Source organism: Podarcis melisellensis (assembly GCF_964234715.1).
Source record: "Podarcis melisellensis genome assembly, chromosome: 3".
In the NCBI taxonomy this organism is placed as follows: domain Eukaryota; kingdom Metazoa; phylum Chordata; class Lepidosauria; order Squamata; family Lacertidae; genus Podarcis; species Podarcis melisellensis.
Genome location: NC_138530.1, coordinates 30735798 through 30753168, shown reverse-complemented (window position 1 = coordinate 30753168; position 17371 = coordinate 30735798). Strand labels below are relative to the sequence as shown.

General features: G+C 43.6%; 1 protein-coding gene across 1 annotated transcript in view; it reads right to left on the bottom strand.

Annotated features, from left to right (window-relative positions):
* The window catches only part of FBXO28 (F-box protein 28), a 29815-nt gene extending 20286 nt beyond the window's left edge, over positions 1-9529 (bottom strand). The window contains exon 1 of the mRNA XM_081904303.1: positions 9287-9529. Coding sequence (XP_081760429.1) covers positions 9287-9514 — 228 coding nt within the window. The 5' untranslated portion in view covers positions 9515-9529. The remainder of the gene's footprint in view (positions 1-9286) is intronic.
* Between the last annotated feature and the right edge of the window lie 7842 nt (positions 9530-17371).

The window sequence follows — 17371 nt, the reverse complement described above, 5'->3', positions numbered from 1 at the left end:
AAAAAACCACATGTGGTCTGAAATTGGGGGATCCCTGAAAAGTGCCCCTACTAAAGCTACACAGAATATTTGGGGGCCATAGCATGTCTCCCAAAAGATGCCAGTTCAGAATGTTGCAATAGAGGTGTAAGGAGTCAAAGCCAATGTCAGAAACTATTAGGAAAGATACTGACTATAAAACAACAAAAACTTTAATGACACTTCTATGTGAAATGTGATACACCCATATTTGAAATATTACCGTATATGCAGGTGCATCACAGAAAAAGTATTCCAGAACTAGAAAAACTACACAGGGTCTACCAAAATAACCAGAGTAATAGGATGTTCCCTATTAATTCCAGAACAGCAGAATATGTAATTAGTTAAGGCAGAAACAACCAATTCATTGCAGCATGAATTTTTTAAAGTTACACCCTACTTCATAAAACACGTGAAGTGGCCCACACATCTGATGAAGTAGGCCTTTGAAAATACCTTTCAGTCAAAGAAAGCACTTCACCTTATGAACTTGCAGAGTTAAGCACCACATAACGTTATGATGGCACTGGCAAAGGCCACTTTTCAACAAGGACTGAATAAATCAAGGATAGATACTGATTATAATAGCTTGAAAATGGAACCTAAATGGTAGTATGCTTCCAATTACCATTTGTTGAGATAGGCTTCCACAGAGTAATGGACCAACTGAATGCTGAAGGCAAAATGTCGAGTTAGGCAGATCTTTGATTGGACACGGAAGAATAATGCAGTTTAGAGAACAACTGCAGTTAAGTGGTATATAAATGGTTTAAATAGCCTTGGAAACTTTTTATACCATTATGCTACCCAATTCTCTTCCTCCATTTCTTACATTTAAGAAATCTTTTCACTTCCCCCTCCCCATTGACTCTTCTTCATTTACGTTCCTTCCCTTTGCTCCAATGTTTCACTTGATTGCTTACTTAATTACTGCCTCTGCATTTATACAGCTGCTCTATAACAGGAGTTCTCTAAGTGACTCACAAAACAAAACAAAACCACATGCACTTTAAAATGTAATATAGGATAAAGTTGCAACAAATTTCTTTACAAAAATCAAAAACAATTAAAACATAACTTTGTATGTCTAGTCTGTGATCAGATGGTAAGCCTACAAGGAGGGTCTGTTCTAGTTCACTGAAGATTTTGCACAATATCTAATGGTTTTAGATGTTTAAATTACAGTAAAGCTAATTCCCCAAATCCAAGCCTATAGTTGTACAAGCACAGTATGGCACTGCTATCATTTTGAGAGAGGTTGAATCAAGTGATGTCAAGTGTGTGTCCAAAGTTTAAGACAAATCCCCTTCTTGTTCCACTGCCCTCCTATCTTCACTCCCTGCTGCATGAATGACTAGTTTTGAGAGAACATATATGAAATTCTTATCTAATATCCAACCGACACCACTATCTCAAAAAGGCCCAACTTGCTATATGTTTGGAAATTTCACAGTCAATAAACCTAAAAAGCAATCAAAGCTGTGAAAAAAAGAGTGAGTGTTTTTCTTACTAGCGCCAGATAGAAGCACCCCCCAAAAATAGGTTTAGCCAAGTTTTTATGGGGGGGGGAACTATAAGAGAAAACGAGCAAAGAAAACCAGTTTAAAAGAGATGAAAACTGTGATCTCCCCCTCCACCCCAGAAAAAGCTCTCAAGAACAGAGCTGTCCTCTACTAAAGACAATGATCAATTTACACGCGTGCTTTGAGGCGACACAAAAATGGCCGGAAAAGGGCAGCACAAGCTTATGAGCTCTCCACCATCACATGCGAAGACCTGGAATGCAATCCCTGTGCAAATTGGGAGTTGCCTGTACTAAATGGAAGTCAGAAGAACATCTAAGAACATAAGAGCCTGGCTGGGACAGGCCAATGGCCCATCTAGTCCCATCATCCTGTTCACACAGTGACCCACTAGATACCGGTGGGAAACCAGCAAGCAAGATTCACACATAAGTGCTCTCTCTCTTCCTGTGGTTTCCAGAAACCAGTATTCAGAAGCACTGCTGCCTCCAAATGTGGCGGCAGAGCAAAGCCATCATGGCTAGTAGACAGAGGCCACACACTTTGATATGTCTGTGCGGAAGATGTGCCTGGACACTTGAGAAGTTTTCTGGAATAGCCTTGTGCACAAGAGCAGAAAGCATGAAAAACAACTGCCGCACATAAGCATTGGTCAATTGTGGCATGGGGGAAAGACTGTACTCTTCACTAGCTAGTATAAAGCTGAAAAAATAGCTGCCAGGAGATCCTATCACATCAAGAAGCAGAGAATTATGGACGTCTATTCTTCGTGGCAAACACTATTTCATGAACACCTGAATGCAGTCTCCAGATAGCCCTGGATTCACTGCCGTACTCAGAATACCACCCTGGTATGTGGGCATACTTTTAATCTAAAAGGCCACTCTAGCATTCGGTGCAATGTGGTTGCCTTTTGTCTGGAAGGTTTGGCTGTTCAAAGTACAGCAGTCAATTTCCAAAGATGGTGGAGACACGAAGAACTCTTCCAACAAGTACTTATGCCACTACCTGCACTTCTTTTTGTCCTTTGAAGTCCATTCAACTGGGTTGTTTTGCGCCATGAGGCCCTTACTTTCACCATCCAAGTATTTCTGGATATACCGTATTTTTCGCCCTATAGGACACACTTTTTCCCCTCCAAAAATGAAGGGGAAATGTGTGTGCGTCCTATGGGGCGAATGCAGGCTTTCGCTGAAGCCTGGAGAGCAAGAGGGGTCGGTGCGCACCGACCCCTCTCGCTCTCCAGGCTTCAGGAAGCTATCCGCAAGTCTTGCAAGCCTGGCGGGAGGTCCCATGGGCTCGCAAGGCTTGCGGGCAGCAGCCTGCAGCCCAAAAGCTTGGGGGACAACGGGGAGGCGGAGCGCTGCCACCCTGTCATTCCCGGACCTGGTCTGGAGGCTGGCGGGGGGGAGAAGCAAGCTTGCTTCTCCTCCCCGCCAGCCCCACAAGCTCGGGGGATAGCGGGGAGACGGAGTGCCGCCACCCCGCTATTCCCTGACCTGACCTGTCGGCTGGCGGGGCGCCAGCCCCACACACTCGGGGGATAGCGGGGCAAGCCGCTGCCCCACGGAGGCTAGAGAGGCTGTCCCTGAAGGCAGAAGAGGGAGACGGAGCGCTTCTAGCTTGGGGAAGGCTGCGCAAACCTGGAGGGGGGGAATAAAATATTTTTCCTTGATTTCCCCCCCCAAAATTAGGTTCGTCCTATGGGCCGGTGCGTCCTATAGAACGAAAAATACGGTAATCCTTATGCTCCACTGACCTCCTCCTCTGAACACTTTTCACGGGCACAGAAGAAGCTAAACTAGACTGTTGGCTCAGTGACAAGCCAAGGCAGCAGCTCTCAGGAACCGTACAGCAAACCAGTGAGCAACTTGGCTAGCTACATGTGCAACTTCAATAGTGTCTATGCAGGTGCTCCCTTCCTTTTGAGTGCCACTGGTTATGAGCAATTGCTACCCACCCCAGACAACTGGAGTTCTGCCAGCCACCAATTCCTGGGTTGCTTTGAAGCCATTAAGGTTTACACATAATGGGAATCTACGATTATCTACAGCTTTCTGGTTCATTTCCCCGTTTGTATGAAGGGGCTGTGTACAGGTGCTGGAAGCTCATCCACACTGCATTTTAAACTAGCTGGGTCTCTCATATCTTTGTCAGGATATAGTTAGTGATGTTACACTGCAGGAGCAGAAGGTGGAGAATCTAAATTACATGCCGAGGTGATGAATTCCACAACCTGTATAAATTACGCAAGTCTGTATGATCTCTTATATTTTGCAGAATTGTTTGTTCTGCTGCTAGTCCCTTGAGGCAAATGGTGGAAAGAAGCTTTGCAAGGCATTGAAGACTGAGCACCCGACTCCTGAGAATCACCTGCAATGGCAATGATCCTTTTGGCTTCTGCTGCTTAGCCAAGATTTATCTACACTTTCAAACGGAACTTTGCAACCATAAGCAACAAAAACTGGCCTTGGGGAGATTCTCTTTTTAAAAAAGAATCCTTAGGTTAGAATGTTAAGTAAGCTAGATTCTAGAGCTTTCCTGCAATTCTACGCAAGTGCTGAGTAATTCACAGCCTTGACGTTTCTTAAAAAATGTAAGAAGATCCCTGCAGGAGCTGGTTTCAGTGCCTCCTGCAGTGGTATTTACGGTAAATCTTTCTGAAGGGCTTCAGAGATGCAGCCCCTGCCCCCATGCATTCCTTCGGATCAGGATACTTCACTGTGCTGGGAAGTATAGTAATTATAAATATCTGAAAATCAGTAACAAGAAGCATAGTCAAGTTGATGCCATCTGGATGCTTTCAAACAGAAGTGTTTTGAGCATGTACACTGAAATAATGTATTAATCCCTGTTACTCTAAACTAGCAGGCTTGTATTTATAGTTATTTATTTAATGGATTTATACTCTGCTCTTTGAAAAAGGACTCCACAGAGCAGCGTACAATATTTCAAAGTACAAATCCATAACACAATAATGTTTTTTAAGAAATAGCAACAATAAACATCAGTATAAAATAACAATAGCTTATGCAAAACCCAGTTAACTACCTCATTTATATTCCCAATCAGACGCAGGTACCAAGTCATTCAGTGCTTCAAAGCACTTTGAATTTGGCCTGGAAACTCACTGATAATCATTGCAACTGACACAATATTTGGATAACACCTCCAGATTTTTGACCCTTGCCAAGAACCAGGCAATCACATTCTGTACTAGTTCAAAGTTTCTAGACTTTCTTCAAAGGCGTAATGCAGTAGCCCAGTCTTAATGAGACAAGTGCATGGAGAACTAATATGAGATCTGACTTTCATCTTGTCTGGATCAAGCCACAGCTTGTTCTTTCTCACCCATTCTTCGACAGCCTCCAAGCACCAGCTTAAAAATACCTCAGCATGGCTGGGGTGAGCGGATAGAGTCAAGAGTCAGCTGCATATTGATCAGCGCAGGATGTAAACACGGTGCCAAACAGTGTCAAATTCATGATCGCCTCTGCTTCCATTATCTTGGTTGAAGCTACCGGTATTGAACAGAATAGGGTGTCTGGAATCACCCACCTATCCCTCAGTTTCTCTCCTTTGCTCTTCCAGAGCAGTCCTGGGGTTCACAAATGAATAACAACCTAGTACCCAGTGTGCGTACCAGTACATTGAACACCTTCAAAAGGGATGTGCCATGGAGGTTGTCGCTCAAATCCCACAAATTGAAAGCACCTTGTGCACTATGGATGTCAGCACACAACTATAAAGTGAAAGAACACAACAGTGCAATTAAACAAGGCATCTTAAACACATACAAATGCTCCAATATTTTCAAGGTTCATTTTTATATATGAGAAAGGGGTGGCTGGGATCAGAAGTTTAGTAATTTTCCGTTCTGTTTCTTTGTACTCATCACCTGTTTCATAAGCCTATTGTTGCACATGTTGTTAATATTAAGGTTAAAATCAGAACAGGGAAAACACATAAGAACTACTGCTCATGTTTTACCATGTATTCATTTGTCTGTTGAGAAGCTGCCTGAAATTGGTAGTAGAACACTTTCCCAACAACTGCATATTTGCTTGTTTTGTTGCTTAATTTTTTCTGCTTAACTTGCTCTGTCAGTAATTCCTCACATCTGCATATGTTTCAGAATCACCAGATGGAGAATTGTTACATGATAGGAGGATTATCTTAACTGTGATAGAAGATGGGAGCCCAGAATGATTATCTCCGTTCAATCTTTGTAACGAAGAGCCTGGTCTGAACTCTTTGGGCAAAATACTGCTGAGTGGGCAGCGTCATGGCAAACAGCAAAATCAAGTTGCATATAAGGCAGTAGGGCTTTGTGCTGCATGAGCCCAAGACCTAGAACAAAACCTAAGACTGCCCTTCCATCTCTCTCACTTTTGAGCAGCGCAGCTTAAGTTATTCTCATACATATCCTTCAAATAATCAATTCCCCCTTGCACAGGAGGGACATTGTGCATCAAAAACACTCATATAAATATATGCATGTCACTAAGCACAACTGTTTTTGCCACTTCTACTAGACAGGAGTAAACTGCATAAGGTGTTCCCAAGCTGCACTATGGGAACATTGCACAGGGCCATCTCTGCTCCAACAAACAAATGGGACAAGTACAGTGGTACCTTGGTTCGCAAATGGCTTAGCTGTTGAAGAAATCAGCTCCCAAATGCCGCAAACCTGGAAGTGTTCCGGTTTGTGAATGTTTTTTGGAAGCCAAACGTCCGACGCAGCTTCTGCTTGAGTGCAGGAATCTCTGGCAGCCAATTGGAAGCCGCACCTTGCTTTTCGAACGGTCTAGGAAGTCGAATGGACTCCCGGAAAGGATTAAGTTTGAGAACCAAGGTACCACTGTATTGGAAAAGGAAACAAGTTGGGCAACTGAACCTTTTAGACAGCTAGTACGGGTTTATCAGATTTGCATTATATACCATGAATACGATCAACTGTATATGATTAATTCCACTCTTCAAGCCACTGAAGCAGGAAGGAATCTTACTTGGATCTTTCCCGTCAATTGCTATGCACTGTGAAGCAGATAGAATGTTTGGCTGCTTAGCTACATCAGTTTGATGCCAAGTAAACACATCAGCTGAGAAAAGGGAGGGTGTTTGGTGTTTGCTTCACAATATCAACTAGAAATCCACTGTTATTTTCTTATAATGCTTTAATATTCAACCCAAGCTAGTTTTTCATAGCACAGTGATGAAGTGGCCAACGCAACTGTCTTTTGTAGTAGCCAGTGCTTTTTTCTAAAAAAAAATGTTTGGGGGTTACTCTCATTTCCCTATTCATATTGAAATACTGCCCCTCAATGAGGCCAAACTTCACAAAATGTTTAGGGGTATGTGTACCCCCAGAAAAAAGCACTGGTAGCAGCTTCTGTTTAGCAAGGAATCTCAGCTACACCAATTCTAATAATAATATTTAAGATAAATTAAGAATGCCATTCTAAGCTCACTTACCTGTGAGTACAGTCCGATGAACAGAATGAGACTAGCTTCTGAGCACTTATGTGTAAAACTGGGCGGCATGTTAGATGGCAACCACCCTCCAAGATCAGAGGAATATGAGGCAAAAGCAATAATGCACATCTCCCCTTCTAATTCAACAGTGTAACCCAGGCATAGGCAAACTTGGCCCTCCAGATGTTTTGGGACTACAATTCCCATCATCCCTGACCACTGGTCCTGTTAGCTAGGGATCATGGGAGTTGTAGTCCCAAAACAGCTGTAGGTTTGCCTATGCCTGTTCTAACCAAAGATGTTTGTCATCTATCTAATTCCCCCCCCCCAAAGGGCTGTAATGCTGTTTGATGAAGAGGTAACAGAAAATGAAAACTGAAAGGTGGAAATACCTGTCAAAGCTTTACAAGTTAGTCAATTTGCTTACTGCCTTGACCATAGGTTGCACATACCAACAAGAGAAATAAAACAAACAAAATTCTCTTCATAGTCATATTTATTTTCAAAAAGTGTCAAATATCTCAGGCATCAGGAATCAAAATAAGCTCTCCTTTAAGCAGTCAATGACACTGTTCATCACAAAAGCTGTCTTGTAATCCAATGCATATCTACCTTGAAGGAGTAGGCACTCCCAAGGCTGAATGCCCTAGAGTCTAGACTGCAATCCTATGCAATTGCACATTACCTGGGGGAAAGCTGCACTGATGAATATGTGATTTACTTCCAAGTAAATACACAAAGGATTGTACTGCTGTGGAGAAAAAGCCATGCTCTTGCAGAGAAACCTAGAGATGGCATTCACAGGCACATACATGGGGATCCATTTAAATTAAAAATTAACATTGGACACTGGTGTAGACTAACTCAAAACATGGACCTGATCTTAGAAAGCATCAATTTAGAGGTATTTTTTTCAATAATGTTTTAAGATTTTTTATATAGAGAAAGTCTGACAAAAGTAAAGCTTTCGTTCCATAGCTAGGAACCAGCTTAGGGAGAATATAAGCCTTAGATTATTAAACATCTGCTTTACGATCCTGAAATTCTATATATATATTTATTAAGTTTTGCATAAATATATTTCACAGACATACAACAGACAAAAGTAAATGAAATAAACATAAAAAGAAAATAAAAAAGAAAAGAAAAAGAACATAAAATATGTACAACATGAACAACACAACTTACATTAATTTTACAACAACGATCCTGAAATTCTAAAGCTACTGAATGCATCCAAACTGTGCCTTTACCAGAACAGAACTAAAACAGATGCAGTAGATACCCTTCTTATTTCACAAATTCCCTCCCTCCCATGTGACTATTGCCACATGGATTTTCTGCGTTTAGATGAACTTGAGATCTTCTGAGAATGGCTCCTAGCAGTATGCACTTACCCCCAACTCTATGGAATTACAACGAGATACATTAAATAATTACCAAACGAAAGAAAGAAAAGCATTCCATTCACTAGAAAGCACGATAGAAATGATACACAGGCCCAAAGCATAGATTATGTACCGCAGTCTTTTTGCATGGTAGAGGAAATTAACTCTACACGATCAACCTCATCGGAAGAGTCCTATCGCCCATGCTATATAAAGAGATGGTCTGCAATGGAAACGCTGTCAAGGGGGGGAAAAGTCAAAATACAAGGAATCGGGGTGGGTAAGGGGGGTGAATGTTGAGTATGAACAGGGTTCTAGTGAGATACAATGACGATCCGATTTACGGAGACCTTCACCCCCCCCAGCGTCGTGCCACCGATTCCCCATCTTTCCCGAAAAAGGCGCAGCAGGCGAATAGAGCTATGCCGCAAAGGGGCTGCAACCTGCGGCCATCATCCTTGGTCCTCCCCCGTTAAACCTCTGGATGGATCCCTTTCCCTCCCTCCCCAACCCCCCCCAAAAAGAGCGGGCGATTTCTTCAAGGTGGGTAGGAGGGGTGGGGAGAGAGGATTTCCAAAAGAAAGGGAATCAAGAGGTCATCCAGTGCGACCACGCCGCTCTCTCCCAAATCAAGTGGGGAAAGGGATAAGCCGGGGAAGGAGGCGTGGAGTTGGGATCCCCGAACCGATTCAAAAAACCCAGTGGAAACGCTTGCCAATCCGGAGGGGAGGGGTGGGGTGGGGGAAAACGGCAAAGCGAACGGAAGTGTCGCGCCCCCAAATCCCCCCCCCAGGCCAAGGCAGGGGTCCGAGGCGTCGCTTCTTCCTTCCCCACCCCCAGCCCCGCGCCTCCCTCTCCCCCCACGACGCGGCCCCTCACCAGGCGGAGCTGGCTGGTCTCGTCGTAGGACAGGAAGCCCAGGATGCCCTCGATGGCCACGATGGGCAGCCCCACCAGCGTGTTGCTCTGCGGGAGCTGCTCGAGGGGCTGCGCTTCCCCGCCGCCGCCGCGGGGCTGGGGCAGAGGCGGCGGCGAGAGCCGCGCCGAGTCCATGGCGCCTCCTTCCCCCTCCGACAGGAGCCGCTCGGCCGCCGCCACCACCGCCATCTTGGGGCCTATTCCCCTTCCTCGGCTCCGGGAGGGGGAACTTCCTGTGGCGACGTCCCCGCCTCCTTCGCCGGCAAGGGCGCTTTAAAGAGGCCGCTTCCCTCGGTGTCTCTTGGAGGGTATCGGCGGGGTCCTCCTCTGAGGGCTCCCGCTGTCTTCGAGTCGAAGAAACATAGAACTGAAGAGTTGGAAGGGGATCCCCGAGGGTCATCTAGTCCAACCCCCCCTGCAGTGCAGGAATCTCAGCTAAAGCACCCATGACAGATGGCCCTTCTCCCTGAAAACTCATGCATGTGTGAACCACACCAACCCCTATAAACAGCCATAATAAGCAACCCCAAGTCCTGCTGATCTCAAAAAGCATTCAGCAGCAAAACAGCAATGTAGAGGTTCCCCCCCCCAAAAAATAATGCTTAGAGGTTGGTGTGAAAACACATGCATGTGGGTGACCATGGGCTTAGCCAGTGCTTTTTTTCTGGGGGGATGCAGGAGTACGCATACCCCTAATCATTATGTGAAAATAATAATAATAATAATAATAATAATAATAATAATAATAATAATAATAATAATAATAATAATAATTTATTATTTATATCCCGCCCCCCAGCCATGCTGGTCAGCTTCTAGCAAAATATAAAAATACAATAATAACCTAAGTTTGGCCTCATTGAGGGGCAGTATTTCAATATGAGTAGGAAAATTAGAGTACCCCTAAACTTGTTTTTTAAAAGAAAAATGGCACTGGGCAGCTGCCCCCCTTTTGAATAAATCAATAAAAATGCTTAACTCACTGAGGTTCTTTCCCCCCCCCCAACATAAAGCCTGGCTACACCCATGTGGGTGACAGCTTGATTTCGCCACACACGGAGCCTCTGCTCACTTGGAGACTGGGGCTGTGAACTGGCCCCACTGAGAAAATAGGTTGCCTGTGAGGTGATAGGAACCTATGTGGTCCATTCACACATGCAAGCCATCGTGTAATGTACACCAAGTGATGGATGTGCATGTGTGGCCTTAGCACCACCCTGCCACTAGAGGGGAGGGGAGGGGAGGGGAGGGGAGGCAAACCTGGAGGCTTCAGGCCAGCCCTGGGGGTTTGGCAACCCTAGCAAAGAGAGAAACTTAAGAGTTTGACTTCTGAACTGGAGGTGAAGGGAAGATTGGCAGGACATGGTGGGCACCATGTTGGCAAAGCCAGATGGAGGCAATATTGAGGTAGGTATCCTAACAACCTGATAGGGTGTGAGGCAATGTCATATGCTCTTGGCATAAGGTCTCAAATTTACCGTAACTCCTCAGCATAGGAATGGGAGCTGAAAGGATCTCAGACTATACTGTAAATATGTGGGGCAGAGAGGAAGGAGGGGGAATGGAGGAAAGCACATTTCCCCCTCCCACAAGGCTTTCTCTTGAGTGGGGGGGTGGGGTGAGGCAAGCTTCAAACCCAGGTCTTTGTGACTCATCAAGGCTCACATACTGAGCCCCCACATTGCATTCTTCTTCTTCTTCATCATCTATGCCACTCTTCATCCAAAGATCACAGAGCGGTTTATAATATGAAAACACAAAAATGCATGCTACAATACAAACAAACAAAAACAATACCCCTTCCCCACAGTATTACAGTTGGACCAAGAGCTAAACAAGCTCAGGCTGAGAGATAGCTCAGACTGTATAGCATGAGACTTTTAATCTCGGGGTTGTGGGTTTGAGCCCCATATTGGGTGAGATTCCTGCATTGCAGAGGGTTGAACTAGATGACCCAGTGCCTACTGCCACGCATTTTGGGCTCTTGTACCCACAGAGTTACACTAGCAGAGTGCAATTATAACACTTAGCTGGTATGGCCTGGTGCTGGTATATCTTTGGAACTTGTCACCACAAGGGTATTTGTTTATTTTTAGGTGTCTTTATTCTAAAGACTTTTTAAATTTCCACCCAAGCTTTCCTTGATCTGTAAGATTGGACCCTGTTTTTATTCGTTTGAATCCCCTGAAATCCTGTTTTGGTTGGTTTTAACATGCTTTTATACTACTGTTTTACTGGTTTTATGTTGTATTTCTGTTTTAATTACATTGTTGGTTTTTTATATTGTATACTCTAGAGATTTTTTAAAAAATTAATTGGTTTATAAATTGTTTTAAATAAAATACATGAATAAAAGATCACATTGATTACTCTTGAAGGAAACACCTTTCTAAACCCAGCAGGCATACAGTGGTACCTCAGGTTACAGACGCTTCAGGTTACAGACACTTCAGGTTACAGACTCCGCTGACCCAGAAATAGTACCTTGGGTTAAGAACTTTGCTTCAGGATGAGAACAGAAATCATGCGGCAGTGGCGTGGCATCAGTGGGAGGCCCCATTAGCTAAAGTAGTACCTCAGGTTAAGAATAGTTTCAGGTTAAGAATGGACCTCCAGCATGAAATAAGTTCTTAACCCGAGGTACCACTGTATTTCAATTAAAAGAGAACTTTTCGCATCCTAGAGATCCTAAGAAGTTTATGTGGGACAGAAAGTGTTTCAGTGACAGAATTGGAGGTTGTTTTTACAGCCATATAGGTGTAATAGGCACAGGTGCCTTGAGAGCAAAACTCGGCCAACCTAAGTAGATAGGATGGAATCAACCCTAATTTCCCCTCTGTGTCTCCAGCTTCTCAACCTCATTCTACCTCCTTCGTGACTCCCAACCAGTTTCCCAGAGTGAATACAGACCTTGACATGAAAGAGATTCCTCTCCTCTTCCCATGCATACTTACTTGGGAGTAAGCTCTACTGAATACAGTGGCACTTACTCCTGAGTCAACGTGCCACTGGAATGCTCCATGAAATCACAAACTGACTGAGTCTCAGTATGTAAGATGGACCAAGAATGAAAGTTGGACTTCTACTGTATTCCCACTTAACTGCATCAAACTTACCTTCTGATGTTATAAATATAGGATTGCTCCACGGAAAACCATGTGCAGGGCAAGCCTAAGGATAGTTACTCAGAATTAAGTTTCAATTAGCTTTCTCCTAAATAAGCATTCGTAGGATTGCTAGCTGCATTAGCCCCACAAAAGACTTGAAGACTAAAGTGGATTCAATACAATTATGTGCCAGTTCAGATGACTTGTGGCTCAAGACCCATGTGAAAAACAACAACAGTGTTTGCACGGGCTGTTTATGAATAAATAGGCGGCAATGAATAAACAGGAATAAATAGGTGGCAATTCTAGTGAGGGGGGAAAAACAGGATGCTCTATTTGTATGGGCTGCTGAATAAATGAATAAAGAGGTGGCACTGAAAACCACCTATTAGTGGTTTAGGATGTTCCTACTCTTGAGAGGCTGTCTCTTCTGTTGCAATGCCTTCATAGTTGCATAACACTTTAGGCTCACACTCCCTTTTGCTAGGGTGGCGGTGCAGTAAACAGGTTCTTCCTGGGAATTCAAGCATCCAGCTAGCAAATGTGGTGCTCAGAGAAGTGATGGATGATTTGACGACTGGTGTGTGATGCAACTTGGCAAAAGAGCTTCTGTACTCCAGATTACTAACAATGGACAGTGTGCATCCTGCCGAGATGACAGATAGTATGCTGGTGAGTATCTTAAGGGAGACCTGTTTAAGTAACCAACTCTGTCTAAGTATACCTGGCTTTGGTCTTATGCTCTTAGACAATAACATAAATCGAATATTTTTTATATTTTATAATATACTCAAAGTTTAATCAATAAGCCAAATATATGACATTATGCTGTGAGGCCTACATCACATACAGTGGTACCTCGGGTTAAGTACTTAATTCGTTCCAGAGGTCCGTACTTAACCTGAAACTGTTCTTAACCTGAAGCACCACTTTAGCTAATGGGGCCTCCTGCTGCTGCGCCGCCGGAGCACGATTTCTGTTCTCATCCTGAAGCAAATTTCTTAACCCGAAGCACTATTTCTGGGTTAGCGGAGTCTGTAACCTGAAGCGTATGTAACCTGAAGCGTATGTAACCCGAGGTACCACTGTACTTGAAACATCTGGGAGTTTCCTAGCATGGCAAATACAGTATACTTAATCTTTTTGCTTTTCCTTCTTTGCCCTTCTCTTTACAAATTTACCACAGGCCAGAACATAGAAAGCTAAAAGTCAGACCTTTGTTGTATCTAGCTCAGTATTGCTGACACTGGCTGAAAAGCCCTAAAACAGGACTGAAAAGTTTGTATCTGTGACAAATGGGTTGTACCTTACAGCCATGTCAAGGTAGGACAGGTTGCAGGACACTTTGTTACTTCTTGCAACGTAGAACTGCCAGCATCTGTGCATTTTAAACTCTTTGCTAGAGTTTTTGTCACAGCATCTTAGATTAAATTGACACTTCCCCCCCACCACTGGTGACATATTGAGCCAGACCCCGATAAAGAAGCAGGAGCCTAGGAAATGACAAATTAGTTATCTTCTTCTCTCCTATACAGCAGTAGGGAAAATACTTCCAGACAGAGCTGCGTTAGGCAAAGGTTAGCAATGTGGTACCCATGGGTGAAAAGGAAGCCATGAGAGATTCCTCTGCTGCTCATTAAACCTTTGAGTGCCCCCCCACTGCCAACTTGGTCATGAGGTGAAGAGAGCGTTTACCTTTTTCTCTTTGGAAAGTACCTGTATGTAGAGGTTATGGAGGAAGTTGGGACGTTTCCCCCTTCTTTTTCAGCTTTATGTGCTTTTCAAGACTCGGGTTAATTGAGAAAGCAAAATGGTTCTCTCTCTCTCTCTCTCTCGCTCTCTCTCTCTCTCTCTGGGGGGGGGGCAGGGGGCACTGATCCAAGAGAAAGGTGAGACAGTTAACCAAACGGGTAGCCCTGAGCAATCAAAAATCCAAGTGTACTCAGGGGCCTAAAAACTTTGGCAATCCTTACCTTTGTTATAAGAATTTGAGGTCTCAAAGAAATAAATTAAATGTTCATACATTTACAAGGCAAACACATAAGTATATAAACTACGCATCTGAAATAGTACAGGAGAGCAATCCTGAAACCATTTTGACTCTCCCAAATTGATCTCAAATGTTTCTCTGCAAGGAGGAAGAAAATGGGAAAGCCTCTCCATTGTCTTACCTGTCTTTAGGGCATATTTGTGTATGAATTGGGTGGGCCTGTGACCTGACTTCAGGAATTAAAGTATTTACCATCACAAAAGAATGGCCAGGCTGCCCAAGTAAAGCAATCAGTGACCACTGTCAGGTATCCCGGGAGGCAGGATTTCTGTTGTAGACCACCTCCTTCTGTGATGTACGTATGATGTTTTTGGTGGTGGTCTTGAGCTACAGGGTGGGCAATTTCAAAAGTCTATATAAGGGCTTGCAAACCATTGTTCTGGGTTCCTCCTCCCTCCTGCATGTGGTGAGTGAGGACCCTGTTGCAACAGTTTAATAAAGATCAGGCTTACTAGCTGTTTTGCTTCTCCATATTCTCTGGTTGGCCTCTGTTATTTTCTCCTACCCATAGGGAACCCACTTAAGGACTCTATATGGGCTCTTGGATACCCCATAAGAGAAAAGGAGCAGGTTTTTTCTACATCACCCTAGACATTCTGTATTGCATAAATAAACAGGTTGCCTTTGAGAATATGCAGAGTGCTTCCCCACCCCCAGAAACCCATGTTTGAAAAGCAGATCTCATACAAGTTAGCCACATGTAGTTGAGAAAATATGGCAAGTCCGCCAGGTGTTCGCAGTATAATAATAATAAATTGCAAAGAACAGCTCAAATTATCTCCTACTACTTTTAAATACTTATAACTCTCTAATGCACAGGCATCAAATACTAAACAATCAAAAGCAAAGACGTCTGACAGATATTATATTACTGTCAGCCAGAAAGAGATTTTGGGAGGATCCACTGCTTAGCATCATAATTAGCTAGACAGCTAAGCTACCTGTTAATTTTGTGGCAATGTCTTCTTAGACTCGGGAAGTCACTGGAAATAATGGGCGAACCCACTAATTAAACATAGGATGTTAATGGTTGCTCACAATGCCCCAAATTGCCACAACACAATTGCATGAAGTATGTTAACATGTGACTTGCATGTTTGTTACATGTTCACCATCTTTACAATGCTTAAACATAATCAAGTAGTAGTTGTGTGTTCCCAAATGTTTTGAAAGGCACACTTGACCTGTGGCTCTCTGGGAAAGCTGTTGTCCAACAACTACAGATATATAAATACACATATTGACTGTGCAGACTCTTCTTGAGAAAAAGCGATCACTTCCAGGTGACCTGTTTATTGAGCACTCATCCTGATTTGTTTGTGGGGAGGCTATATGACATTGCAGCATTACAGCAAGCAATAATTCTCTCACCCTGATCAGTGCAATTTCCCATCACTTTCCTTATCACAAAAACTCCGCAAGAGTGCTATATCAACCTTAATTGTGCAATCTTAATTTGCTGATTGAATCCCACCCAAAAATAATGATAGTTTGGAAGCTCCCAATAAATAAATAGCAGGAATCTGACCCATCCTTCAAGAAGGAGAAGGATAGGAAAATGTTTTGAGACTCAGCTGTTGTTCAGATTAACATTACCACAGAATATGTCTCGATAGCTGTGGGACTGCTTACAGCATCAAAAAGACTCTCCTTTCTGAACCAGCTTTAAGTATTATTTAATTTTTATTTAATCAAAGGTTTTTACAGAACTTTATTAGTGCTTTTCCACAACAGAGTTTACTGTTTGGACTACTCCGATTAAATGGGAATGCAAAGGATGTTACCCTTAAACAACACAAATCCTGATGCCTTCCTCTTGTAAATTTGGGTCTACCTGATTTGGGAGTAATCTGATACGCTGGGGGAAATATGCAGCAAAGTAAAGTGTGGAAATATAGGCTATTTAGACTTTTAAAGTATACCCTTCTAAGTTCCTCACACATTTGTGTGGTAAATTAAAAAGAGACCACATGTTTGGTAAGTTAAAAATGGTTTACTGGCAAACTCTTCAAAGGTCAGATTCAAGTGCTTTTCCATACAGCAGCAATAAAAGATATAAAGTATGACTTAAGTAGGGACGCGGGTGGCGCTGTGGGTAAAACCTCAGCGCCTAGGACTTTCCAATTGCATGGTTGGCGGTTCGAATCCCCGCGGCGGGGTGTGCTCCTGTCGTTCGGTCCCAGCGCCTGCCCACCTAGCAGTTTGAAAGCACCCCCGGGTGCAAGTAGATAAATAGGGACCGCTTACCAGCGGGAAGGTAAACGGCGTTCCGTGTGCTGCGCTGGCTCACCAGATGCAGCTTGTCATGCTGGCCACGTGACCCGGAAGTGTCTGCGGACAGCACTGGCTCCCGGCCTATAGAGTGAGATGAGCGCAAAACCCTAGAGTCTGTCAAGACTGGCCCATACGGGCATGGATACCTTTACCTTTACCTTTATGACTTAGGTTCCAGAAATGGTTGTCCTAAATCATTTGTATATAAACACAAATAAAGCTTGCATGAGCCACACAGTCTAAGCTTGGAGCATCCAGTTTAGATTTCCTTACTTGTAGGGTTCACATGGTGGAATAAAAGAACAAAGGCCTGATAATCCTTTTTCTCAAGGTGAGGAGGAGGGCCTTGCTTAGCCTGGCAGGACAGCTTACTCTATGGTCTTAACCACTTCATGCATTAATTAGAGTTAAGTATATTGGTTATATGTGAATTTGTTGTTTAGTCGTTTAGTCGTGTCCGACTCTTCGTGACCCCATGGACCAGAGCACGCCAGGCACTCCTGTCTTCCACTGCCTCCCGCAGTTTGGTCAGACTCATATATGTGAATAGATATCTTCATATAATCCATCATATTATTTGGGGCTGGATTTCTAGGTCAGTCAATGATAATAGCT